This window comes from Panthera uncia, chromosome A2 (assembly GCF_023721935.1).
Source record: "Panthera uncia isolate 11264 chromosome A2, Puncia_PCG_1.0, whole genome shotgun sequence".
NCBI classification, from domain to species: domain Eukaryota; kingdom Metazoa; phylum Chordata; class Mammalia; order Carnivora; family Felidae; genus Panthera; species Panthera uncia.
In genome coordinates this window covers 10,662,948-10,690,505 of record NC_064816.1, presented here as the reverse complement: position 1 = coordinate 10,690,505, position 27,558 = coordinate 10,662,948, and the positions used below count along the sequence as shown (strand labels likewise).

Sequence of the window (27,558 nt, the reverse complement as noted above, 5' to 3'; positions counted from 1 at the left end):
TTAACCGACTGCGCCACCCAGGCGCAGTCGGTTAAGCGTCCGACTTCGGCCAGGTCACGATCTCGCGGTCCGTGAGTTCGAGCCCCGCGTCAGGCTCTGGGCTGACGGCTCGGAGCCTGGAGCCTGTTTCCAATTCTGTGTCTCCCTCTCTCTCTGCCCCTCCCCCATTCATGCTCTGTCTCTCTCTGTCCCAAAAATAAATAAAAAAACGTTGGGGAAAAAAAAAAAAAAAAGGAAGCTGACAGGAAGAGAGGCATCTGGGTGGCTCAGTTGGGTAAGCATCCAGTTCTTGATCTCAGCTCATCAGGGCTTGATCTCAAGGTCGTGAGTTCGAAGCCCCACATTGGGCTCCATGCTGGGCATGAAGCTGACTATTTTATTTTATTTTATTTTATTATTTTTTTATCTAAAATGTTTACTTATTTTTGAGGGAGAAAGAGTGCACGCATGAGTGGAGGAGGAGCACAGAAGATCCCAAGCGGGCTCTGTGCTGACAGCAGAGAGCCCGATACACAGCTCGAACTCACGAACCTTGAGATCATAACCTGAGCTTAATTCGACACTCAACTGACTGAGCCACCCAGACACCCCAAGCCTACTTAAAAATAAATAAGTAAATAAAATAAGGAAGCTGACAGGACAGCAATTATATATTTGTAGCTTTTGTTACATTAGCCTTCTTATTTTTTATTTTTGGTTCTCTTCATTTGTGTTCTTCCTGTGGATTCAAGTTCCCACTTCCTTGTTAGTTCAGTACAACTTTAGTCCCCCCACCTTCTTTGTGCTGTTATTGGCAAACATATTTCTCTATGTTACAGGCCAAACAGTACTCTGTGTGTGTGTGTGTGTGTGTGTGTGTGTGTGTGTGTGTGTGTGTTTTATACAACTTCTTTTCAGTCAGTTGAGAAGACAGGCAAAGAATTATACATTCATAGTTAGTGTCTTTTATAATTACCTTTATTATTTTTTCACATGGATCTGAATAACTGGGGCCGCTTGCTTTCAGCCTGAAGAGCTTTGGTGCTTCTTACAAGGTCTGCTGGCAGCGGACTCTCTCAGGTACTCGTTTTGGGGAATGTCTCTATTTCACCTTAACCTCTGAAAGGTAGCTCTGTTGGGTGCTGGAATCTTGGTTGACACTTTTTATCTTTGAGCATTTTCAGTGTCATTTCACTGCCCCCTGGCCTCGTTTCTCGTGACAAACCAACTTTTAACCTATTGAGGTTCCCTTTTAAGTGATGATTCATTTTTCTTTTTCTGCTTCAAGCATTTTCCCTTGTCTTTGACTCAGCATTTTTATTACGAGGAGTCTTTTATGGATCTCTTTGTATTTATCCTACTTGGAGTTTGTCGGATCTCTACATTCAAATCTTTCATCAGATTTGGCAAGTTTGCCTACATTTTTCTTCATGTATTTTTTTCTGCCTCTTTCTCCTCTTCTTTTGGTGTTTCCATTATGCATATGTTGGGTCACCTAATGGTGTTCCAAGGTTGTCTGAGACTGTTTTTCTTCATTCTTCTCTGTTTTTCAGATCATATCTACCAATCTATAGATTCTCTAAGTCTTCTGCTAGTTCAAATCTACTGTTGAGCCCATCTAGTGAATTTTTCATTTCAGTTATTACGCTTTCCAGCTCCCAAGATTTTAGTTTTGTTTTTTTTATAATTTGTCTCTTTACTGATATTCTCTATTTGATGAGACCGTGTGATTATGCTTTTCTCTTCTTCCCACCCCCACCACAGTCTTGCTACTATATTTGCTTATCTGTTTGTTTAGTCAAATTATTTTTTAAGTCTCTGCCAGAGTGAAACCTTTGCTAGGGTGCCTTGAATGAGGAAGCTGTGAGCAAGGGCCTAGCCACCCTGGGATAACAATGGTTTTGACAGGGTTTTTTTTTTTTCTTGCCTAGACTACCCTTAGCTGTTACAAACTATACAAATTGTTGACTGATGGCTGTGTTGTTTTCAGCAATGCCTTGAGGCATTAAATTGCTCTTCAATCTAATCCAATTAAATAAATCCACACTGTTCTATAGGAATCATCTTTGAGGTCATGGTTTGAGAGTTCTGAGCCCTGTAGGCTCTTCTTAACTGTCCTACTGGTTCTGGTAACCAGGGAAGCTGATGGTTTAGTTTATATTGTTATCACATCTACTAGTGTCCCTGTTTTTCTGCATACCCTCCTGTCTTGAACTTCTTCACAGTCTTGTGAATAAAGTAAGTTCCTTTGGGAAGAGATTTGGGAGCTCATTGTTTTAAGGCCTACCCCTGGGTAAAACCTGCACCTAGACTCTGGAGTTGGGTGGGGGGATTATGCAGTGTTGCTTTCTCAGTGCCTGCTGTTTTAAGAGAGACTGGGGAGAGAAGGTGACAGCTGTAGCCTCTGGTCTTGGTTTGGTTTGCCTCTCCAAGGCACAGGACCTCTGCTTTATAAACAAGCCAGAGCTAGGGCAGCGTGAAACCTATTCTCAGCATACTGTGCCCTAGGTCAAGCCTCCATTCCATGAATGGGGGGCTGGAGAGAAGAAGGGCACCACCATCTCTCAGATGAACTTGTCTAGAACTTAGCTTCCACAGAAGGTAGCTCAGAATGAGAATTGATGACTTTCCGTGCCTCCTGAGAAGATGCGGCCTTCCAACTGTGATGAGCTGGGTAGAGTCCGAGGCCTGTGTTCTTGGGCTGCAGCATCTGGAGTGGGTTTTCCCATCGCTCTGAACTGGGAAAGGCAAGAAAGCAACAGGTCATGTTTAAACCACCACAACTCACAATCTTTACTGAGTTTTAGTAGCTTTTCCTTAGTGTTTCTTCATTCACTGTATGTCCTTAGGACCATTTCCCTTGACTTGAAAGGATTGTGGTGTTTTATCGTCTTCATCAGTTTCACCAGGGAGCAGGTCCACATAGCTTGTCAGGTTTCCATGCTGAAAGTCCATCCCCCATTGCATTTTTAGGAAGACTTTTTAACCTTAATTCCAAAACTCTGATAAGGATAATGCCAAAATGAAACTGTAGATCAGTTTAGTGTTAAAGAATGAAAGTGCTAGTAAGTAGGGGTACCTGGCTGGCTTGGTCAAATAGAGTATGCGACTCTTGATCTTGGGGTTGTGAGTTCAAGCCCCACGTTGGGTGCAGAGAGTACTTAAAGATAAATAGTAAAAATAAATAAAAAAGAATAAAAGTGCTAAGTAGAAATTACTAATTACCAATCCAGTGTATTCAATTCAATTCAAGCATGTAATACACTATATAAGTATAATTCGTTTCTGGAATATAAGGATGGCTTGATAAGAAATTAGCAACTATCAAGGGTGCCTGGGTGGCTCAGTTGGTTAGGTGTCCGACTTCAGCTCAGGTCATGATCTCGCACTCCATGAGTTCAAGCCCCACGTCGTGCTCTGTGCTGACAGCTCAGAGCCTGGAGCCTGTTTGAATTCTGTGTCCCCCCTCTCTCTCTGCCCCTTCTCCACTCATGCTCTGTCTTACTCTGTCTCTCAAAAATAAATGTTAAAAAAAACCACACACATAAAGAAAAAGAAATGAGCAACTGTCAGTGTGAAATACTGGAAATGAAAACTTTATATGCAAATAATCTGACTATATTCTTAGCAAGGCTGAATGATTACAGCAAAATGGCCTTAGAATTAATAGAATTTCACAAAGAAGGGGAATTTAAGATAACATACAGAAAGTAATAGCTTTTCTCCATTGTAGTAATACCCAGTTAGAAATGTAAATGGGGAAAAAACTACTCATAGCAATGACAAAATCCACAAAATAACTAGGAATATAGATTTAAGAAGAAAGGTATGGGATCTTAAACTCGATATGAAATAAGACTTCAGTGAATAGAGAAATATACAGTGTTCTTCTTCGGAGATTTAATAGCAGAACAAAACAAAACTACATCTCCCCACATATTAATGTGGACAGTTAATGGGATTCCATTCATACTCTGGGGAGGGAGATGGAATGAAATTGTTTGAAAGTTTTATATTGTAGAATTAAGTCTAACAGTCAAGAAAATTATACAAAGGGCAGTAGTTGAGTTCAGGGACTTGGTTTTTCAGGTAATAACCTTTTACAAAGCCACTGCAATTAAAAACAAGTGATATTGGCATAGTAATAAAATGGTGGAACCAGATTAGAGAGTCTAATGAAAGATCCCAGTATGTTTTGGAACTTAGTAACTGTTAAAGTCAGTACAGGTTCCTTATCTGAAATCCTGGGGCCAGATGTTTTCAAATCAGGTGTTTTTTTTTTGGTTTCAGAACATCTACACAGTAATGATCGCTAACATCCCTAGCAGGATCTGGGAAAGTGACTTGTAGTTGAACCATAAGTAATTCTTCAAGTGAGGTACAGAAGTGGGATAAATAAAGACGGTATAAAAATATAATGGAGTTTTAGGGGAAAACTTTTCCTTCTGGGTTTCAGATTTGTGGAGAAGGGATTATAGACCTATATGTCCATTCAACGGAGAGACAATGGTTTATCTCATAAATTTCTGGAGAAGAAAATTGGACCCCTAACCTCATACCATATATTCAATTCCAGAAATAATACACGTGAAAAATAAAAGAGCAAAATTTAGAAGATCGTTTGTTTACCTTGAGGTTACAGAAAGCCTTCCTGAGAGCAAGCCAGGAAACCCAGAGGTTGTGGAGAAGATGACCTCATAGAAACGCTGGGCAGGTGGCCCAGCATGCGTATCAGATCACTCAGATTTTGCTGTTGGGCAGGGCAATGCCCTGAGAGGCAGCACACATTCTTTTCTCTTTCATTGGACCACAAAAGTATCCAACAGTGATAACATCTGATGCTGCTGAGGAGGCCAAAGGATAAGTACATTGTTTTAATACAGGTGGAGGAAGCTCCACCTACTACAACTTAACAACTTACAACTTTTTTTGCAGAGTACTGGGGCACCCGTCACTTTGGGGAACCTGTTTGGTAAAATTAAAAGCACCAACATGGAAGTATTTAAGGTTATTTTGGTGGTGTTTGGTTATTGTAGCAAAAATCTGGAAACAATGTAAATGGGCTTCAGCTGGGAATTGTGTGTACCTGTCTGGTGCCTCCAGGGAGGAGGATAATGTGTTGGCAAGTGAGGAATTGGTGAGGAAGTGGGCTGACCTAGTATCCTAATTGTGCATCTTTAATTTGTTTCATTTTGAGCAACAGACCTTGAAGTCTGTCGGTATTTTCCCCAAGCAGTAGAGAAAATGAGTAAAGAAGTGAAGGTTGGGAAAGGGAGTAGAAACAGCAAGGGAGATGATGGCGTAGAGAGTTGGCTGGGGTGCCACAGTAGGGTTTTTGGAGGTGGGCCCCTCCTTCCCATGCCAACAAAAATAGCTTTTATCCTTGTCTTTCGGCTTACAGCTTTCTGCATAATCTTTATAATGATGAAAGTGAGAGTTGCCTGTACTCCGACCATTGAGGGAACCGCTTACCATTTCAGACAGAAAGGCTCTGGCATGCTGTGTGCACACTGGCCCATCACACACCTTTCTTATCACACAGGGGGAGAGATGAGCCCTATTTATGGACTGCACGGTCATCTTTTTGAATGTATGATTTATTTAACAGAAGAACATTTAGGTACTTTCCAGTTTTTCAGTACTGCAGCCACGTGCATGAATGTTTCCAAGTCCTAGTATAGATTCCTGTAAAGAATTACTGAGACATTTTAATTTTTAATACATTTTATTTAAACTGCTTTCCAGAAAGGAAGTAAACAGTTGGCCCTCTCACCATCAGGGGTAGAACTGTCTCTCTTCACTGAACCTTGACATTTGGGGTATAATTCTACATCTTGGGGATTCTGTGGGTTAAAGGAGGTATATCCCTTAAATGTGCTGTTTGACATTTGTGTTCCTACTTTTATATTCTCCCTGTTGATCCTAACGAGTCCCTTGCATATGGGCGGCTGGCTTCTTGCTGGGGGTTGCACCTTCAGCATTTAGTAGGTTTCTTAATTTGTTCACTGTCTGTAGTTTTTATGTAAGCACATTAGATTTCTGCTGTACAGCTGTAAAGACTTGTTTTTAACCAATACAGTAAGTATGGTGTAGAAGAATGGAGCATCTGAACAAAGATTAGGTCTGGGCTCCGTGCTTGTACCCAAGGTACACTTGTCCACCTATACCACGTGGTTAGAGTCCTCAGCTGTGCTAAGCTAAGGGTAGAGGGGTTTGGGAGGGCTCCGCAGATCTGGAGAGGTGGGGGAGGGGGGCTTTCCGGCGCCAAGAGCAGCCTCTCCAGCCCTGCCTGCCTTGCTTGCAGCTCATGATGGAGCAGTCCAAGAAGTCCTCGCTCATGGTGGCCCGCAGCATCCTCAACAACAAAATCATCAGCAAGAAGCTGGAGCGCTACCTGAAGGTGAGGCGCGCCACCCCGGGGTCCCCCCCCCCTCCCCCGGACCCCGCGGGTCCTCCCTTCAGTATCTGTGTCCCTTCCCCACAGGGTGAGAACCCGTTCACGGATAGCCCCGAAGAAGAGAAGGAACAGGAGGAGGCCGAGGGCGGTGCCCTGGACGAGGGGACGCTAGTAGAAGCGGCAGGGGGCGCGGAGGGTGCCGAGGGCGCGCCGGCGCAACCCCCAGTGCCCCCGGAGCCCGCCCCTGGGGCCACGTCCCCACCACCGCCGCCGCCCCCTGAGGAGGAGGAGGAGGAGGAGGAGGAGGAGGCCTTGCCCCTACTGGGCGGCGCGCTTCAGCGCCAGATCCGCGGTATCCCGGGCCTCGACGTGGAGGCCGACGACGACGACGAGGAGGGTGGTGGGGGCGCACCGTGACCTGGGCCCGCGGCGGGCGGGACCCGCGTGGCCAAGGCTGGAAGCCGAGCCCAATAAAGTTCTTTCTACCCCACTTTTCTTGTTCGTTTGTTGGTGTGCGGCACGGTCGGCGTAGTGGGAAGCGGGCTGCGCCTGCGCGCGGGACCCGGGAAAGGGTGGGGGTGCGACTGCGCACTGGCGGCGGGGAGCTAGAGGGAAGCGCCTGCGCAGAGTAAGACTCCGTGTCCGGACCAAAACTCCCAAGATGCCGTGAAAGCCGATTCCAAGCAACCGGAAGGCCGACTGGGGCGACGGGCGGGTGCGCCGCGAAAGCCAGCCAGTGGTGGTGTGCGGAAGGAGTGACGTATGCGCCTGGTCTTCCAGTAGCGGACGTCGGAAAGTGTGTTGAGCGCATGCGTCCTGTGGCACCCTAGAAAAAGGGGCTGCTGGCGGGCCGAGCTGAAGACATGGAGCAGGGCTACGGAGGTTCGTTTGGGCGGCTCATTTCGAGGTGGGGTGGCCAGGCGCTGCTCGGGCGACGCAGCCGCCGCTGCGTAGAGGGCCGCGGGGACAGGGCCTACGCCCGAGCACGGTTACTCCAGCCCGACCCAGCGGAGAGGAGGCCGGGGCGCGCGCGCGCTGCTCATTGGACCTCGGAGTCGTCGCTCCCAGGGCGCTGCGTGGGGATTGGCCGACGAGGCCTGAGGAGGCGGGCGGGGTTCGGCGGGCCGACGCTGCGGCGGGCTTCGGGGGGCGCCTTGGGCTGTCCTAGCCGTTTCTACCCCTCAGACCCGGCGGGACTGGCCCGGTCGACCCCGCCGCTCGGAGGTCCGCCTTCCCGCTTCGGAAGACCACAAAATGGCGGCTCCCGGGGGCGGAGCCACGGCACGAGCTTGTGGGGCGCGGGGCCCGCGGTTGGAGGCCGAGGGAGTTCGGCTGCCTATCTCGGGGATGTGAGGCTTGGCCGGGGCCTGCACGCTGTGCACGTGCTCCGTCGCGCCCGTCCCGGAAGCCGTCCGGGCGGCGCTGGTCGGGCCTTGCCCCACCAGTGCGAGGTCTCCGCGGGGGCTAGTGTCGGCGGGTGCCTGCCGCGTACGCGACTCGTGCTGGCCTGGGACAGGACTTCGAGGGTCGGGTGTTGGGTCTCGTGCAGAATTGCAAACCTGATGTGCCCTGGGGTGGTGGCAGATTCTTGGCCTTCCTTCAGGCAGCCCCTCGTTGTGGCCTGGAGGTGTCTGGGGGCTGTGTAAGAGGGGACGTGCCTTTTCCCCACTTGGGCCTCAGGGTCTGCGGCAGGACGGATTTTCTCGAGCGACTAGCTCTCAGTGTCCAGAATCCGAGATTTCTAGGATGCTTTTGCTGTGCGCTGGAAGCCAGGTTTGTCCGTGGGTAACAGTTGATGTTGGAATACGTGGGGTGGGGGGCTTAACCAGGTGCCGTCCCTATCCAAGTATGTATCCGAGGTTGGGGAAGCAAGCAGTCTGGTCTTCGTTACAACAGCTAAAGAAAGGCACTGATCTCGAAAGGTGGCAGTGTTAGGATCCAGCAGCAGGAATTGCAAGAGAGCTGTTGAGGTGCCTGGTGTGCTTGGGTATCTCCAGTGTTCTGGGGTGGCTCACCCTGGCTTTCCCCGTCTTTTCTGCAGTCTACCTGGGTCTCGCAATTCCTTGCCTGCTTCCCACCAGATCTTTCAGCCAGTAACCCTGCCCTATGCACGTCCTGAGCACGAAGAGGTTTTATGCTCCTGACTTCCTATCTGCCAGAACCCTTCAGGTTCCGGTTGGATGCTGGGGCCTCCTTGAGTCCCTCTGTGGCTTTTCCACCTCGAGTTATTTCTCAGGACTCGCTGAGCCTCGACAGTTGGTTCCTGACCATAGGAGGCACCTACATCTGAGTTCATGTCTCAGTTCTTCCATTCTCCAGCTCCATGATCATGGGCAAGTGCCAGCCTCTTGAGCCTCTGGGACAATAGGGTAAATATTATCTATCTGAAGGGGTGTTATGAGGTTATGTGATTAGTATATGGTATTTAGACTAGTGTTCTGTAGTTGGTCACTTGCCGTTGGGATCGCTACTCTGTTTTTCTACCGCACAGGTGTAGAAAAGGCTGTGTGGCAAGGGAGACCGTAGCCTGCAAAGGGCAAACTTCAGCAACGTGCCTCTGAATCTCCAAGGCTTAGCTCTGTCATCTCTAAATGGCATTCGGGGACACCAACCAACATGTGCCCGTTGCCTGTCATGTGTGGGCACACACTAGGCACTTGGCTAGTGGCTTGGGTTGTTCTGGAAAGAGAGACAGGGTATATTCCTGTTTTGTAAAGGTGAGGATCATTGACAGGTGTGGATGGCTGCCTGTGCCCAGCTCCGTTTGAGGCTCCAGGGACACAGAAATGAAGAGGGCCCAGACAGATGCTGTCACGGGAGTCTGCAGGGTCAAGGGGAGCCACCACAGAGAGACTGCAGCCCGGATGCCTTAGGCCAGGCTGAAGCCCTGGGACATGAAGGCCCAGGGGAGCATGGGAGGGAGGGTCCGTGGTCACAAAGAAGTGAGGCCTGGAGAGGCACAGTCGTCTCCAAATTCTGAACTTTGTGCTCAGTTATGGGGGACTTGGGACTGCTTGGTGGGTGGGCCAAACTGGGAATGCGGACACAACTGTATCCTAGTACTGGGTTAGCTGGCACCTTGTCCTGTGTCATCCCGACTTGTGAATGGAGGCTCAGGCCAAGCTTCCTCCACAGGCTACTGGCAGAGCTGGCCCCAAAGTCTATCCCCCCCCACTCTTTTCTGCTTTGACCTCAAGCCTGTGTGTGGAGTGTGGTAATGGCAATCAGCCCACTCAGGACTTTCAGAGGGACAGTGTTGTGGTTATGCTGCCTTCTTGGGAGGCTGGCACTGAACTGTCCTTGAAGGCGACCACTCTAGGTGCCTCAGAGCGCCTCAGAAGCACCCGTTCTCCGTGTGACAAATAGGATCCTAACTCACAGGTCTTCTCTTTGCAGGCTATGGGGCATGGAGTGCTGGACCCACCAACACCCAAGGTAAGACTTCATGGGGAGGCGTGGATTCCACCCCACACACACCTGAGGCGCTAGCCTGCCAGAGCCCGGGACGGTGAACGTAACCTGGAGAGCGTGACAGGCACACTAGGGCTAGCCCAAGGATCTGGAGGAGACCTTTTCTGTAAAGGACTGCATTGTAAACTTTTGGCTTTGGGGCTATACGGTCTCTGCCATGCAAAAGTCCCAGAGATGTTTATAAACAAACAGACGTGGTTGTGTGCCAGTAATATTTAAAGATACTGAAATTTGCATACCGTATAGTTTTCATACGTGGTGAAAGAGCCTTTATTTTAGGGATTTATTATTCAGAGCAAATAGCTGAGGGTATGATAAGAGATTTTTATGATTAATAGACTTTATTTTTTAGTAGTTTTAGACTTAACGGGGTTGAGCAGATAGTCTCCTTTCACCCTAGCAGTTTTCTTTATTATTAATATCTTGCATTAGTGCAGTATGTTTATTATCAGTAACAAGTCAATGTCAATACATTGTCGTTAATTACAATCCACAGTTTAAATTAATAGTCGCTGTGGTTGCACAGTTCTGTGAGTTTTGACAAATATATAAATGGTGCATTTCATGTCAAAATTCACGTCATGAAATACTCTTTTTTTTTTCTTTTTTTTTCCCCTTCCCGTCTCCAACCATTTACAAAGCTAACACCCATCCTTAGCTTGCGGGCTGTACAAAAACAGGCAATGGGCTAGATTTGGCCTGGGGCCCTGTTTGCTGGCCCTGCTCTGGAATCTAGATCATAATGCTGGATGCTCAGGATGTTTAAAGGACCAGAATGTCCTCCCTGGTGGCGAGGTTGTCTGCTTTTTGCCAGCATTTGTTCCAGGGGATGGGATGAGGGCTTTCTTTGTTCTCTGACCCTGGAATTTGCCCCCAGCACCATTGAGGGTGGTGGGGTCACTTTTTCTCCCATCACCAAGTTTCCCAGGAGGAGGCTTTTTCCATGTCGCTTGGGTACATAATGTCCCCTTGCTTAGTTGAGTTGGGGACACAATCTTCCACTGATGTACTCACTGTGTTAGCGGTGCCTGAGCTCTGGCAAGTGGTGAGAACTGGCACTTTCAAAGGGTTCTGCCAGAGGATGTAGCCTTGTCCGCCTCTTGGCTGGTGGCCCACACTGGACACTTCCTGGGAAGGCTGCACTTGTCCTTTCTCATTGTCCTGATGGGAGAGATCAGGCTTGCCTACAAGAGAAGTCTGGATCATGCTTAGCTGAGTAGAGCTGTAGGAAATGAGTTTTACAGCTAGTGGGCCCCAGCCATTCCTGGCCTCAATGGCCAACCAGGGGTGCCCCTCCCAAAGCACTGCCACAGCTGCCCGCAGCCCTAGACCTGCGGTTGGTGGAGTAAGGTGACAGTTGGGGCTGGGGGGGGGGGGGGTGTCTCAGGCACTTTCATTCTGTAAACAAAGCTCTTGTCTATTTTTGTTTCTCTCAGGTGCATACGGAACCGGTGTGGCCAGCTGGCAAGGTAGGCCCTCTGGGGATCTGTGGGTGCGCAAGAAGGCTTCTGATCGGCCACCCGATCCCAGAGGGGCTGGGATACAGAGACCTAACCCCTCCCCATGCCCCCCTACCCCCCCATGTCCTATTGTGGCTGTGCCCACAGCTCTCCTGAAGGCTTGGCAGGCCCAGGCAGTGTCAGGAACTTGCTGGCAGCTGGGGATCGTGACTGTGTTATGGGAGCAGCAGCCCCAACTGCCATTCACGGGCTCTCAGCCACCTCTGGCTTTGAGTGGGGAGCAAGTGTTCAGATCTGGTGCGGAAAGCCAACCACTCGTGGCTGAGGCTCAGCCTCTGTCCTTCTCTTGCCGCCCCTTGGCGGGTGATATTCACAGCGTGGGGTGATGCCAGCGCCACTTGGTTCCTTGACAGTCTTCCTTCTCTGTGGGCAGCGAGTGCCTCTCTCCAGACGTGGCTGCTGTAGACCTTGGGGCCGCTGAGGTCTGATTTGGCTCTTCCTCCCCATGGCAGGTTATGAAAACTACAATTATTATGGTGCCCAGAACACCAGCGTCACCACAGGAGCGACCTACAGCTATGGCCCAGCCTCGTGGGAGGCCACCAAGGCCGGCGACAGCCTGGGAGCTGGGGGCCCTGCCATGCACATGGCTTCTTATGGTCCAGAGCCGTGCACTGACAATTCCGACTCTCTCATCGCCAAGATCAATCAACGTTTGGACATGATGTCCAAGGAAGGAGGCAGGGGCGGGAGCAGCGGCGGTGGGGAGGGCATGCAGGACCGGGACAGGTGATTATGGACCTGAGCCCTTCCCTGGGGATCCCACACCCCAGCTTTGTGCAGATGGCAGTGGGCACCCCCTCTTCCAGGGAGGGTTTTCCTCAGCTCCTTCCTGAACATGGAGTAGATGAGTTGGGCGTTATCGGGGCAGAGGCATTGTAATAGGACTTTCTGGTTTCCTGAGTGGTGGGGCTTAGGGTATGAGTGTTAGCTAAATGACACCAGACTCCTTGTGTCTGCGTCAGGTACCAGTAGACCCTCTTGTTCTCACAGCCAAGGGCTCCATGCACCTCGTTCAACAACGTTCAAGGGGGATCGTTGGTGCGCTTTGCCTTCTGAGCTTTCAGGAGGGCTGCGTGGTGGTGCAGTGTGCTGTTCTGAATGTCGGGAAGCCAGCTTTGCGGGAGACTTGCGCTTGGGCCCAGAGTGAAGTGATGGTTATGCTTCCTTTGCAGCTCCTTCCGCTTCCAGTCGTTTGAGTCCTATGACTCCAGGTCTTGTCTGCCTGAGCACCATCCGTACCGCCCCAGCTACAGCTACGATTATGATTTTGACCTGGGGCCTGACCGAAATGGGGGCTTTAACAGTCAGTACAGTGACTGCCGGGACCCAGCCCGTGAGCGGGGCTCCCTTGATGGCTTCATGCGGGGCCGGGGCCAGGGCCAGGGCCGCTTCCAGGACCGGAGCACCCCCAGCACCTTCATGCGCAGCGACCCTTTCTTGCCGCCTCCGGCAGCCTCCTCTGAGCCCCTGTCCGCTCCCTGGACGGAGATGAACTATGTGGGTGGGCGGGGCCTGGGAGGCCCCTCCCCCAGCAGGCCACCGCCTTCCCTCTTCTCCCAGTCCGTGGCCCCAGACTTCAGTGTAATGGGCATGCAGGGGGCCGGCGGCTATGACAACTCTGCGCCCTACGGATGCGGCCGGTCGCAGACTCGGATGAGGGATCGGGTAAGCCCTTGGGAAGTTCTCTAATCTGCCGACTTCTCAAACAGCTTTATTGGGGAAAATTTGGGTACTGTAAAATTCACTCATTTTTTAAGTGTACAATTGAGTGTTAGTAAAAACGTACAGAATTGCACAACCTTCACCACCGTCTAATTTTACAGCATTTCCATCAATCCAGAAAGAAGCCAACCTCTGCCATTAGCAGTCACTCCCTGCTCTCTACTCCAGCCTTGACAACTGTTAATCTTTCTGTCTTTGTAGATTTACCTCTCTTAGACCTTTCACGGGAACGTGATCACATAATATGTGGCTTTTTGTGTCCAACATCTTAGCATAAAATTGTGGGGGGGGGGGGTTCAACTACAGTCATCTTTGTTTGTTTTGTGACAAGATCAAAGATCTTTCCTGCCTTTGTTCTCTGATCTTACAACTTCTCCGATCTTCGTTTCTCTGGGGTTTCTTAATGGTCGGGGTAAGCGGTACATCGGATGTGCTTGTGTCTGTAGCCCAGACGGAGAGGGTTTGACCGCTGTGGCCCAGACAGCATGGGCAGGAAACGGAAGCAGTTGCACATCTACGATGAGCCTGACACCAAACTGGCCCGGGCTGACAGCGAAGGAGATTTTTCTGAAAATGGTATGCCCTGGGGGCCAGCAGGCCCGGGTGGGTGTGAGATGTGTCCGTTTTTGTGCTTGGTGCTCCTCCTGCCCGTCCATACAGTGGACGTGTGTTGAACTCCAGGGTGGCGCGTATCACCCGCACTCCCATGGCCCCCACTGTAGTCAGGACAAGTGCTGGCTGCTCTGGGTGGTGAGCTTGGGAGGGTGAAAGGAGGGAGTGGGCTAACTACGGAGGGGCTGATTTTCCCTCTTCTTTGTGTCCGGTAGATGATGGAGCTGTTGACTTCCGGTCAGGAGATGAAGAATTCAGGGGTGTAAGTCCAACTTCACTGGTCAGCCTCCTTTGTTTCTAGTGTGGGATTTCTTCTTTACATTATTACCCTCTCTCTCCCAAAGAGGCAGGAACAGCTTCTGTGGTAGACTTGACTGCTGTGTGAGTGGATTTAAGAGTCTGACTTGCAGCTCAAGATTTGTACTTCTAACAGTACCTCCCTTCCTGGGGCTCAGTTGGTTGAGTGTCCGACTCTTGATTTCTGCTCAGGTCATGATCCCAGGGTCGTGGGATCGAGCCCTGCGTCTGGCTCTACACGCTGACAGCTCAGAACCTGTTTGGGATTCTCTCTCTCCCTCTGCCCCTTTCCCCCGCTTGTGCGCACGCTCTCTCTCACTCTCTCTAAAACAAAAACCAACGATGCTTCTCTTCCTGAAAACACTCCTAGCCCTTCCCCCACAGACACTCTTGTGTCCTCAGTGATGTTCCTAGCTCCGCACATGGTAAGTGCAGTGGGCTGTGTGCGCTGAGGCTTTCAAACTGGCACGGAAGCCTTACTTACTGCCCACTTTGTGCTGGTGCTCAGCTGCCTCCATGTTTTTCCGCCTTCAAAACCAATCATGAGAGACAGGCATTTAAGGCCAACTCTTAGCCAGGACCATGCACAAGCACCTAGGTAGTCAGCCTTTGCCTACCCGCCCCACTCCCGGCAAATTCTGATCCATGTCTGGGGCAGGGCCTGGAGATCTGAGTATATGAAGGTCTCAACCAAGTCCTTCTGATGCTCACGTGGGTGGGGGGTCGGGGAGGCAGAATACAGTGAATTTTCGGGTTTTTCTGGGCGAATCTTACTTGCTCTGTATCTAGCTTCCCTAGATCTCGAGTCTGGGATCTAGATATTCTGTGTATCTGCTGCTGAATAATTTAACCTTGAGCTTGATGGCTAAGAAATGGGCAGTATTGTGCTTTTCAGTTAGGTGCATTTGTTATTACCTTGATAAATGTAAACAGGTGGCCTGGAAATTTGGTAAAGCTCCTTTTCAGTAAAGAGTGCTGGAACTAGCATCCCACAAATCAGGGTTTCTTGATATAGAGCTGATGGATGGGCTGTTGGCATTCCCATGTGCAGAACTGTGCGGGTGTGTTGGCCAGAGGGAATTCTTTAGCTTTAGAAAGAACTGAAAGAGGGCCACTGACTTTAATAAAACAGCACGTTAGTCGTTACAGAATCTCAGAAGGCAACCAGGAACAGTGATAGGACACACACAGCCTCTGTCCCACTGCCCTGAGACTTGTCCTGACACATTGTGACCAGGTGGTGGCAGGGTGCTAGGTTGGTTGTGGAGAGTTCTGGAAACTCCACCTCACCGTCCAACTTTGTGTGTGCCCTTTTTCAGGAGGACGAGTTCTTTGACTCCGGGAGGCAGAGAGGTAGGCATCGCTCCATGTCCCTCTGAGCTTTGCTGTGACTGCCCGGCTCCCGGCCAGGCTGGACTTCTGAGCAAGCCCAGGGCCTGGATGGAGGGCCTGGCGGCTCAGGGCAGAAGAGGGGCCGTGGCCACCGGGTGGGCCTTGGCCGTGGTGCTCACCCCCAGGCTTTGCTCCAGTGCTTAGAGCAGCACTTGCTGGAAACAGGTCTGTCTGCCTCACTTGATACAGGCTGTCACGAGAGGGGGCAAACCTCATCTCTGAGTATGTGCAGCAGCTTGCAGTGGCAGGGAAGGGAGAGTCTCAGAAACGCAAGAAAGAAAAGAAAAGGTGCTCTCCAGCCTGTCCACTCTGTTCCCTATTGGCCTGTTGCAGGTCCCTGTACTGTTTTTTCCGGGGCTTCTTTCTTTTCACACTTCCCTGCGTTGCCAGCCCAGCGTTGTGCTCTCAGCCTCTGTGGTGGGCATGCTGGCGGCAGCAGCACACATGGCTGTGTGGGACTGAGTTCAGACACCTTCCTGGGGTGGGAGCTGGGGGTGGGGGGTGGGGAAGGGGGGGCCTGTCACGTGCACCCAAGCCCGGGTCCTCCAGAGATATTCCCTGCTCAGCAGGTCTCATCAGTGCCATTGTGGGAGACCGAAGAGTCTCAAGTAACCGGCAAGAGCAGAGCAAGGTTCAACCCTTTCGGGGGGGTGTGGAGAAGCAGCCCGAGACACCGTGGCCTTGAGCTTGCCATTTGTTTCTTTTCCTGTTCCCATTGGTCTGTCCATAGCTGGTTTTCCCCAAGAATCACAGGCTGGCTCCTTTGTGGCTCTGCTGCCATAAATCTGCAGGCCCCTGGCTTAGATGCTCCTTGTATGTGTTTAGACTTGGCCAACCCTCTGAGGCCCTCCCACATTGTTTATTGAAGTGATTACTCCTATGGCTTGGGACCACACAGCAGTACGCAGCTCATGCAGCAGGGTAAATGCTAAAGCAAAGGTGACATGTTTATTGCGCGCAGGTCCTGCTACCTACCCGGGATGACTTTGCTATTAAACAACAGTAATAGTTTCAGGCAGTGACCTCTTGCCAAAAATCCCACACGCCCTTTTGAGAGGCTTCTGAGCAGCGCACGCCGGTCGCCATCTTCGTGGGACAGTCTCGTGACTGGCATCAGGGGTAGGGGTTACAGTTCAGATGCTTATCCAACCTTTTTTCAGTGTCTGGCCCTGGCCCTGAGCCGTGGTGACCTGGCCTGGCCTCGCTTCACATCGGGACGCTGGGCTGCACAGCGCTCAGAGGAGCCTCTGCGCTGGCCCCAGGGGACGGACGGAGGACCAATTGGTCTCTTCCCACTTTTGTTTCTAGGACTGCTTCCCTCGTAGCCCTGGGAAAGCCCTAGATGGACGGTTTTTGTGAGTGGAAGATAGAGTTCGGGCCAGCAAGGACTGTCAGACCTGCTGAGGCCCTAGTTCAGAGGAGGCTGATGGGACAGTCGTCATGGTCCACCTAGAGGTGGGACGGAGGGCGGTAGAGCGGCTTGCTCTATTTTCTGAGGCCTTCCTGCTGCTGCCTCTTATCTGGGAAGAATCGCTTCTCTCTCTCCTTAAGTGATTTTGGGAGAAGACCGATGGCAGGGCACTGGATCAGGAAAGCAGGACAGGGAAGGACAGAGAGAGCAGGTGGCCGTGGTGTGAGTGGGATGGGCAGGCCGGGTCCCTGGCCCATCCCGGCCTCGTCACACCATGGGGGCATGTGAGCTGACTCCCTGAGAACTCCCAAGGGTTCTCATCAAAGGCCTATCCCTGTTGGGAGCCTTTGACAGACTATTGGTGCCTCAGGGTGTCCTGACCCTGCTGTGTTGGAGGTGGCGGCAGGCACGGGGTGCCTGGTGGTGGCCGAGCCGTGGTCCCCATCAAGCCCTGGTGCTCAGCATCTCTGCAGGCTCCTCAGGGCGTCTCGAAGGGACTTCTCTGTTACAGGAGAGAAGGACGATGAGGATGATGAAGTAAAGAAGAGAAAGGAAAAGCAAAGGAGGAGAGACCGCATGCGAGACCGAGCGGCAGACAGGTGAGGAGGCAGGCCCAGGGGGAGGTTGGCAGGAACCCGGGCACTGGTGAGGTTCTCCTGCGCTCATCTGTCTTCACTGCACAACGCAGGAGCGGTCTGGTTTGATCTGACTGTGGTGTCTGTCAGGAAATCCAAGTGAGGTCGAGAGGAGACAAAACTTGGGAGATGCCGATGGCACTACGTTCTTGCCAGTGAGTCGCTGGCCCGCATGTGTCCAGCAGGGGGCACTGTTGCTCTCCTGCCAACCCGTAGGGGGTTTCCCAGTCCTTGGCTTATTATCTGTCACCCCAGACAGGTGAACTTCAGCAGAGCTGCTAAGAAGGTGCTTTGGGTGTCTTGACCAAATCCGGACCGCCTCTGGAGTACGGCATGGCAATTGTATACGTTTAGGTGCTACTTTACAAATTTAGTCTCTAGGTATAAAAAGAATTGCAAAAGTGCGAAGGGTGTTGGTGTGACCACACCATGTGCCTCTCTGCCTTTTCAGTGATCAGGCGGCTGCTGACTAGAAATGGAAACCACTGGTGGCCTTGTGAGCGCTTGGTTGCTCGGGCCTTGACTGCTCGCGGCTGTTTCTCTACACACAGGCTCTCTGTATGACCTGATGGGGAATCCTTTATGGCTCAAATGGGGTGGTGCTTTTCCTGTGCAGAGAAGTGCAAAACAGATGTTAGCAAAAGAGCTAACTGTAAGAGGCAGGAAAGGCAGGAACTGGAAAGTAGGCACTTCCAAGTGTTAAACAGAAATTCATCGAAACATTTGTTTTTGTTTTTATTTTTAGTTTTTTAAGTTTATTTATTTATTTTGGGAGTGAGCAAGCAGGGAAGGGGCAGAGAGAGGGAGAGAGAGAATCCCAGACAGGCTCTGCACCATTAGCACGGAGCCCGATGTGGGGCTCAAACTCATGAACCAGGAGATCGCGACCTGAGCCGAAATCAGGAGTCGGGCAATTAACCAACTGAGCCACCCAGGCGTCCCTGAAATGCTTGTCTGTAAATGAATAAGTAATGAACGGTGGCTAGATCAGGTCTATTTCCATGCTGTATGAGAACGGAGATGACATTTTCTTCAGAAGGAATCTTTAGACTCCACCCTAGTGACAGAGGGTCCTCAAAGAGACTTGGAGAAATAGTCACAAGGAAGCGTGAACCCTGAGAGTTGTACGCATTCGTACACATAGGGCCCCAGAACTTTTTCTGTGCACTCCTCCAATGAGAGTATGTGCAAAAGTAAGTGTCGTATCTTGTCCAGAGAGGAGAAGCCTGCCATCGGGGGCCGGCAGCAGTCTGAGTTGGTAGATGAGGACTCCTGAGTGCCACCAGGTCCATGCCATTACCCCATGTGCGCCAGGGCCTCCTGGGCAGAGCCGAGGGAAGCAGCGCCCCGCTCTGGGGGCATAGGGCTCTGCAAGCTGCGCTCCTCTTGCCCTACAGCGTGACTGCATTTGTGAGATTTTGGAAGCAGGCAACAAAGAAATGTGGTTTTAGCTGTAAAATTTGGTATGACAGGTCTTTGCATTGAGTCCCATGGGAAAACTTATCTTGGGTTTTATAGGTCTTAAATTGTGTAAGGTCTTCCAGGAATACCCCCTCACGGAGGTTACCTCAGGGGCGCCTGGGTGGCTCAGTCCATTGGGCATCCGACTTCAGCTCAGGTCATGATCTCGAGGTTCGTGGGTTGGAGCCCCACTTCGGGCTCTGTGCTGACAGCTCAGAGCCTGGAGCCTTCTTTGGATTCTGCGTCTCCCTCTGTCTCCCTGCCCCTCCCCTGCTCATGTCCATACTCTCGAAAATAAACATTAAAAAGTATACAGCGGTGCCTGGGTGGCTCAGCGGTTGGGCATCTGACTTCGGCTTAGGTCATAATCTCGCAGTTCATGGGTTCAAGCCCCGCGTTGGGTTCTGTGCTGACAGCTCAGAGACTGGAGCCTGCTTCGGATTCTGTGTCTCCCTCTCTCTGCCCCTCCCCCAATCAATGAGCTTGCTTGCGTGCTCTCTCTCAAAGATAAACATGTAAAAACAATGTTTTTAAATGAGGTTATCTCATGTTATTCTGGTGGCTGCAGAAAGAAGTTATGGAATTACTATGCCCCCCCAGAGCAGTGGTCTGGAGGCTTTTAGAGAGTCCACAGTTTTGGAAAATCTCCACCTTAGGGTGCTCTCTTAGGGGCCTTTGGGCCCAGCAGACTGGAATGGCGCATGAATCACCTCCCTGAACTACTCGCAAGGTTTTACTCCCATTCTTGAGATGGGGAAACCTGGGGTAACGGCTACTCTGATGCCCTGTGTGAAGTCAGAAGTCTTGGTACAGAAATTGCTTTCCCATTTCCATTGCAGTTCTGACTGGAGGTGAACTGATCGCATCATTGCTCTTTTCGTCTTCCCTCTCCAGGATTCAGTTTGCCTGTTCTGTGTGCAAGTTTCGTAGCTTTGAAGAAGATGAAATCCAGAAGCATCTACAAAGCAAATTTCACAAAGAGACACTGAGGTTTATAAGTACCAAACTCCCTGACAAGACCGTGCAGTTCCTCCAGGTAAAGCACACTTGGTGTCCATCACAGTGTTTCCTGATGGGCCTGCCGGAGTCAGATCCCTCACGGAGAAGGGACGGGGAAGGGAAGTATGAGGCCTGGGCTTTCCAGAATAACAGCGTACAAGTCCCAGGTCCGAGGGAGAGCCGAGCGCTCTGGCCACTGTCGTTCCCGCGAGCTGCTCGGAGAGCCATCTCCCCGTCCTGGGGCGGCTGAGACAGGGCTGTCCTCCCCCAGGGGCTTGGCAGCCGCCCTCAGTGAGCCGCCTCTGGTGCGGCCGGGAGACAGGCAGACACAGCGCCCTGCCATTTCATTCGGTGCCATCTTCTCTAGGAGTACATCGTAAACAGGAATAAGAAAATTGAGAAGCGGCGTCAGGAGCTGATGGAGAAGGAAAGCACAAAACCCAAACCAGACCCTTTCAAAGGTGAGTCGTGGTCTTGGGGCGCGCGGCTGGGTGCAAAGCCAGCCCGTTGTAGGGTTGCTGAGCATGTGACCTGAGGACCCTCGGGTGGGAGGGACACCTAGCAATGGAAAGAAGCCCTCGAGTGTGTCTAATGAAGGTCGCTTTACTGGTGGCTTTTCGGAGTGATCCTACGTCCCCTGATGTTTCTTCGTCCTTTGTATGAAATGACCAGACGGATGAAAAAAGTTGAGTAAAATTGCCCAGTGCAGATGTGCTTCCGTCTGCACCCTCCTGCTAGAGGGCGGGTGTTGCCTGTCACAGATTCTGTCCCAACCTGATCCTTGGGGACGAACTCACCAGGACAAAACGTGGGCCCTGTTGGGGAGCAGGAGGACAGCATCACCTGATGCTGTCCCAAATCGCGCCAGACTTGGGTTGTACCCGTAGGGATCGGCCAGGAGCACTTTTTCAAGAAGATAGAGGCGGCTCACTGCCTGGCTTGTGACATGCTGATCCCCGCGCAGCATCAGCTCCTCCAGCGGCACCTGCACTCGGTCGACCACAATCACAACCGCAGGGTGAGTCCCCTCCTCGTGCCGAGCCAGCTGAGCCTTTCCAGGCTGCCACCGGTGGGACGCGGGGCCTTCTGTGTCTTGTGGGGAATGCGAGCATCTTGAGGAGCTTTTTAACATACTCTGTTGAGTCTGTCATTTCGTCAGTGGATTGTAAGACACGTCCGAATTTCTGTTAAAATGTGAGAAAATGTGTTACTTAACAACGGACTTCAGTAGAGGAGGTGAAATTCTCCTGGTTGAGAATGTTCCCTGTAAGCCACGCAGGTAAATTTCCCAGTTGTTGACAAACCAGATTTCCTATAAGCTGAGGCTGAGGGCCATTCAGAGCACAGTGGCCTGGGGGACCCAGAGTTAAGAACGGATTGGGGCTTAACTAGCTGGTGGGGACTGAGGCTATAAACGTGTAGACTCAGGGTGTTGGCAGGTTTTTTATAAAGGGTCATGTGGCAGATACTTCCATGGGGTCTCTTGACATGTCAAGTCTGCTGCTGATGGGCACCAGCAGCCAGAGTACAGAAGTAGTGGGTGTGGCCGCATGTGGCCCCTTAGCTCACTTGCCAAGCCCTGGTTTTTGTCTCTGTCCTTCGTTCACCCGACTATCAAACGGAGATGTCAGTACCTGCCTGTGCATCTCCTAGTTGATTAAAGATCATCCAGGAAACACAACACAAATAAGCAGTGTCGTTTCAATGGGCCAAGATCAAAAATGTCCAGGTGGTTGCAGAATCCCTACTTCTGCCGTTGAATTTACTCATAAAGTCACCTTAACTCAAGAAACTGAAAAGAAAAAACGTGTCCTTTTCCCATGCTGAGTCCGCATAGCATCTGACGTGTAAATATTCTCGTTTCATGCTTGTTCGTGCACACGGTACCTGGCAGGCCGTGGTTTGTCAGTGGTGATCAGACTTTTCTACACTGCCCCAGTTCCAGTGTCTCTCCAGGGTCTTCTTTCCTTATGGGAGTCTGGCATTTTGGGACTTGCCACTTGCCACAGTGAAGAAAGATACTGGTCTTTTTCTTGTTTAGGGCTGATCCCAGGGCAACTCAGGGTAGCCTGGCTAGTTTTCTTGCTCCTTGCTGCACACCAGGTCTAAAAGTCCACGTTTGGTTCCCTTTGCAGTTGGCTGCTGAACAGTTCAAGAAAACCAGTCTCCATGTGGCTAAGAGTGTTTTGAACAACAGACACATAGTGAAGATGCTGGAAAAATACCTCAAGGTTTGTGCTTAGGGGTCCAGTGTACGGGAGAAGCTTTTGGAATGGAGGATGAACTCTACAAGTGCAGAATTGCACCCAGAGTACAGTATTTAGCATTTCTTTTTTAATTTTTTTTTTTCAACGTTTATTTATTTTTGGGACAGAGAGAGACAGAGCATGAACGGGGGAGGGACAGAGAGAGAGGGAGACACAGAATCGGAAACAGGCTCCAGGCTCTGAGCCATCAGCCCAGAGCCTGACGCGGGGCTCGAACTCACGGACCGTGAGATCGTGACCTGGCTGAAGTCGGACGCTTAACCGACTGCGCCACCCGGGCGCCCCAGCATTTCTAAGTCTTTTGAAGAATCAAGGGACGCCGGAAGGTGTCAGGTTTGGCAGTTCCACGGCGGTGGGTTTCCTGCGACCCCCCCCTGCTTGCGTGGGGTCTGGGACACGGTCCTGCTTGATTTGCGCCTGCAGTGGTGCTGGCTCACCATGGGAAAGCTTGAATATCCATGAAATCCTGAGCAAGTGATTGTGAGATGCTTAAAGAAAAATGCAAGTTAGATGCTAACTATCCAGGAAAGAAGCCAAAAAGAGACTTGCTGGCAGAGACAACCAACAAGAGGGAGGGGGAGGAAAGAGCTGGTGGTGCCACGACTACTGTGCCTTAGTGACCCGAGCAGAGTAATAAAAAGTCCCAGAGAGGGTGCCCCAGAGAGAGGTCCGGCTGGAAGAGCCCCTGGTTCCTCCTTGGGAAGCCCATCTGTTAAATGCTCAGCCCCAGACCTCACTGTTTGGGGCTGGCGGTTAGGCTCCAGCACAGCCTGACTAGAAGGATCTGTTTGCCCACCTCTCATTTATTGAATCTGCCAGTATTGGATGCTTCATGCTACCCGGTAAAAAGGCATCACAGAATCTAATTTTTTTATTGCGTTTATTTTTTTAATCAGAGAGCACACACGTGTGCGAAGGTCGGGGAGGGAGAGGGGGAGTCTCAAGTAGGCTCCATGCACAACACAGAGCCCGATGCTGGGCTCGATCCCACAACTCTGGGATCATGACCTGAGCCGAAATCAATAGTCAACTGGACGTTCAACTGACTGAGCCACCCAGGCGCCCCAAGGCATCATAGGATCTAAATAAATAACCATGACTGGTCAGTGTTTTGTGTCATGGCTTAAACAGACTTAAAGTTTCTTGAGTCAGGTGTAGACGCAAGCTTCAAACACCATATTTTATATATTCGTATATTTAAAAGATTTTTTTTTTTTAAGTCACCTCTACGCCTACTGTGGGGCTCGAACTCACAACCCTGAGACCAAAAGTCGCATGCTCCACTGACTGAGCCAGCCAGGCATCCCCTAAACACTGTATTTTAAAACCTATTTCCTAATCTGCCGGTGGCGACGTTTACTTTTTCTAAACTAGAGGCAGTTGTAGCATACGCTGAAAGAAGTTTGGCTTCTGAGAGTCTGACTTGGGTTCAATCCTGATTGATGCTTAATAGTCGTGTGGCCTTTGACAAGTTGCTGAGACTCATTTCCTTGTCTGCAAAATGGGGCAGCTCTTCTATAACCAGGGCTGTGTGCTTAAACTAAAATTTGAAACTCAGCTTCCTGTTATGAGGGTTTTTTTGCTTTAATTGGGTTAAGAAATCCTAGGTCTTTTTGAACTTCACTATTAATTATATGCTTGGATTAAAAAGTGCAAAACAGGGGCGGGGGAGCAGTTATTGTGTTAAATATTTGTAAATACTCTCCTCTAAATTTTACAAAGCCTTTGAAGAAGGGGGGAAAAGTATCTTTCAAAAACCCATTGCAGAGATTGAAATTACTAATATTAAAACCAAGAATACCCCCTTATTCTGATTATACCATACGCCCTAGCTAACTAAATAAGAAAATTAAAGTTAAAAGGCAAAACAGTTGTGGCGAAGCTTTTCTGGATCCATAGGCCCTGAGCACCTGTAGGATTAACTCCCCTGCTGTAGTTGAAGGCATTTCTGTTGTTGAAGGGGCATGATAAGAACCCGGACTCCTGGCCGCCTGGGCCACCTTCAGCCTTTCATCTGGACAGCTCTGTAGGCCGCATTGACCTTTTCCTCTTCTTGGCCAGGGTGAAGACCCTTTCACCAACGAAGCCGTTGATCCAGAAGTCGAAGGAGATGACAATTTAGGAGGTGAGGATAAGGAAGAGACACCTGAAGAGGTGGCTGCGGAGGTCTTAGCTGAGGTTATTACGGCAGCAGTGAGAGCCGTAGACGGGGCGGGAGCGCCTGCTCCGGAACGCAGTGAAATGCTGGCCGAAGGGGAAGGCCCCGTGGACTCGGCGGAGGCCGCTCGTGGCCCCCACTCTGAACAGCTGGGAGAAGTGGAGACACCGTGTGGCACAGCATCTGAGAAGGGCAGCGCCGAAGCAGAGGCTGGGGGTGAAGCCGCCCAGGCCGGCAACGAGGCTGCTGAGGCAGGAGGCGAAGTGGCAGCAGAGGCGGAGGGCGCCGAGGTAGTCCCTGCTCCTGCCCCTGCCCCTGCCCCTGCCCCTGCCCCTGCCCCTGCCCCTGCTCCTGCCCCGGCTGCTGCGGGAGCCAAAGAGAAGCAGACGGATGCAGAGCCCGAAGGTGACGTTCCCACAGACTGAGCCTCCTCCCCGTTTCAGGGGATGTGTTTCAGAAATGCGTTGCTCTCTCTCCTTTTGCATTGCTCTCTCTCACTGTTTGTAAGCAGTGCTAGGTGTGTTACTGGAATATGCTGGAAACTTTGGTGAAGAGAGCCAGCCGTTTCCTTGCAAAAAGTGTACCTCACGGGCTTGTGTTGCAGAGTTGTCTGGCTTTCCGCCTTGGTTTAAAGGCTGCAGAAGTTGTACATTCCCCCAAGTGGCTGTGAAATCTCTCTACACTGCAGTTGGAGTAATAAAAGTTGGGTAATTAGATTTTGATGATATTTTGCTTGTTAAATACAGCAACTGGCTGAATGCCCTTTTTATTATTATTATTATTATTTTTTTTTTTTCTGAGAGCAGCTTAATACTAGGGTATATCTTGTTTTAGAAAGGGTTTTTTGGTTTTTTTTAAGTTTCAAGAATTTGCTTTGGCTTCAGTTTTTGACCTGCTTCGGGAGCACACCGTGTGTGGTGTGTGATCCTCACAAGATGTAGCAGAATCTTGTTAACTTGATGTTGGTTCTGTCACGTCAGTGACCTCTTCTCAAAGGCCTCATGAATCTGACAGACCGGCACCCTTGGACGCCCTCCCGCTTGCCCCTCAAGAATGAGGACATTTTGCCTAGGGCATTATTTTCCCAATCTTTAGTCTTTGGTGTATCACCTTTATAGTTTTTGTTTTGTTTTTACCTCATTTGTGTTCCACCTTTGTTACTTCAGGGTTGGGTTTTTTTTTTTCTTCCTTTAAAGTGAGTTGCTTCTACAATATATTTAGAAAGAAAACTTGGTGTCACTCCCATGAGTGGAAAACAAATATAAATTGCCATAGATAGATGCTATCTGTAAGAAACGAATACAGTGAAATACACACATTTCAAATACTACCCCTTTGGAGGTTTAGGGATCTGGGAAAGTTAGCCTGTGTAAAAGGGTAGCAAGCGAGTTATACTTTGATATAATCAAGAGAATTGAAAGACGCTTCCCTTTTGAAATGATACTGCTGGGCCTGTTTCCCTGCAAAGCTTTGAACTGTCTCACTCGGGGAAGCATCGGCGGGGGGGCGGGGAATTTACTAGATGGTAAAAGACTTGAGGAGCATCTCTTGTGCACAAGGTGCTAATCCCTGATAAAAGTTAAGATATGGGCCCTGCTCTCAAGGAGCTTTATTGGAGACAAGATGAATATTTATGAAAGGTCAATATAAGAACTAGAAACAAATAAATTGCTCAGTAAGCAAGAAAATGGTGTCTGAATTGTGTCTGTCATCACCACTACACAGATGTGCCTTAGTTTGTGTGTGCCCTTTGAAGTGTCTTCTCTCGAGGCAAAAAGGTTGGTGGCATTGCACATCAGTAGTCTGAAAAAGGATGACAGAACGATGAAACTGTTCTGTTCTGCTTCTCTTGTAAAATGCACTCCACGGCCTGTCATTAAACCTGTCTAAATTTCAGTGTGGTCCTTCCACGCCCACCCAGTCGTGAAGTGACATGAATCGTTTTATTCCTCAATTACACTTAAACCAGGCCCTGGTTCCCCGAGATGGGAGTAACCACTTGGATTGCAGAGAGGGATGCCCTTCTGCCCCAAGAGGACAGGAATAAACTGCAGGGGGAGGTTAAGTAACTTTTAGGGTCACCTACCAAACATGAAGGTACCCAAATTATGCACGGATCTGTGGGACACCACGGGCCATAAACTTGACCGAGAGAACCTTCATTAAAAAGGGTTTGGAGAATTTGGTCAACCCTGCTATTCCCAGACAGAAAGATCTTAGAAACAGCCTGATTTCAACTTCACGTCACCCCTATTGTGGGCTTGTGTGGTTTCACTGAGTTTTTATGAAATTATTTAATACAGTTGCTAATGGGTAAACAATACGGTGTAAAGAGCGAAGTGCTCATTCAGGAGTACATCGGGGGAGGCTGGCTGGCTGTTGGAAGAGCACGTGGCTCAAACCCTGGGTGCTAAGTTCGAGCCCCACCTTAGGTGTAGAGATTTCTAAAAGGGTGCATAGTCATTAGTGTTACTAAGTCCCCTCCAATTAAATTTTGGACCATAAAAAAGCCATTTCTACTGCCTGACAACCTGGCTGAAAGTCGGCCTTGCTCACACAAGTGTGGCCAGTAGTGATTAGACAGGCACAGGAAAGTTCAGGAACTAAAGAACAAACAGAAGAGCCTTTTAGCAATTGTTTGATAGTAGCCTCCTTGGAGCACTTAGTAAACACATGGGCATGGGAAAAACCCATGGTGTGGCTTTACACTTCATAGTGGTGGCTCCTGGATCATTGAGAAAGTATGGAGCCACTTCCTTTACCTTCTACAAGGACACTGAGGCCAATGAGATTGGTTTTCCACAAGCAGACTTAGTCTACATACCTCCTCTCAAAACTATCAGGTGCAGGTATACTTTATATAGATAAATTAGAATTCAGTTTGGGGGACAATATGGTTTGGTAGGGGACAATCCACTCATGGGCGTGGGTGTCAGTTGAATGAGATAAACATTTGGCTCTATTGAAAAAGTGGTTTGAGCTCAACGTTTTTCTTTTTTAGAGGTAAAAGTCACAACAAAATGAGCCATTCACCATTTAAAAATTTTTTTAAGATTTTACTTCATTAAAATTTTTTTTAATGTTTATTTTTGAAGGAGAAAGAGCACGAGCAGGGGAGGGGCAGAGAGAGGGAGACACGGAATCTGAAATGGGCTCCAGGCTCAGCTGTCAGCAGAGCCTGATGCGGGGCTTGAACCCACAAACCATGAGATCAAGACCTAAGCCGAAGTGGGA

The 27,558-nt window shown here is 50.1% G+C and overlaps 2 protein-coding genes across 6 annotated transcripts in view; both read left to right on the top strand.

Annotated features, from left to right (window-relative positions):
• AKAP8L (A-kinase anchoring protein 8 like) overlaps positions 1-6,866 on the top strand; it is a 27,190-nt gene extending 20,324 nt beyond the window's left edge. For 4 of the 5 annotated variants that reach the window (XM_049640083.1, XM_049640081.1, XM_049640084.1 and 1 more), the window contains 2 exons: positions 6,284-6,379; positions 6,464-6,866. In XM_049640083.1, the coding sequence (XP_049496040.1) occupies positions 6,284-6,379; positions 6,464-6,793 (426 nt within the window). In that variant the 3' untranslated portion in view covers positions 6,794-6,866. Of the gene's footprint in view, positions 1-6,283; positions 6,380-6,463 lie in introns of those variants that run through there. The other variant, XR_007459812.1, reaches the window with a different exon arrangement.
• A 114-nt stretch (positions 6,867-6,980) lies between these two features.
• AKAP8 (A-kinase anchoring protein 8) lies at positions 6,981-26,012 on the top strand. Its single transcript, XM_049640080.1, has 14 exons — positions 6,981-7,258; positions 9,773-9,811; positions 11,284-11,316; positions 11,820-12,096; positions 12,543-13,035; positions 13,539-13,668; positions 13,920-13,966; positions 15,321-15,354; positions 17,316-17,403; positions 19,795-19,936; positions 20,267-20,360; positions 20,787-20,917; positions 22,035-22,130; positions 24,228-26,012. The coding sequence occupies exons 1-14, from the start codon at positions 7,240-7,242 to the stop codon at positions 24,747-24,749; spliced, it is 2,145 nt and encodes a 714-aa protein (XP_049496037.1). The 5' UTR covers positions 6,981-7,239; the 3' UTR covers positions 24,750-26,012.
• The last annotated feature ends 1,546 nt before the right edge of the window (positions 26,013-27,558 follow it).

What these genes read in the sequence shown, in the direction of transcription:
- AKAP8 (XM_049640080.1), top strand. An exon ending in CGGTGTGGCCAGCTGGCAAG is followed by an intron (nt 11,317 to 11,819) that starts GTAGGCCCTCTG and finishes TCCCCATGGCAG; the next exon opens with GTTATGAAAACTACAATTAT. An exon ending in GAGATGAAGAATTCAGGGGT is followed by an intron (nt 13,967 to 15,320) that starts GTAAGTCCAACT and finishes GCCCTTTTTCAG; the next exon opens with GAGGACGAGTTCTTTGACTC.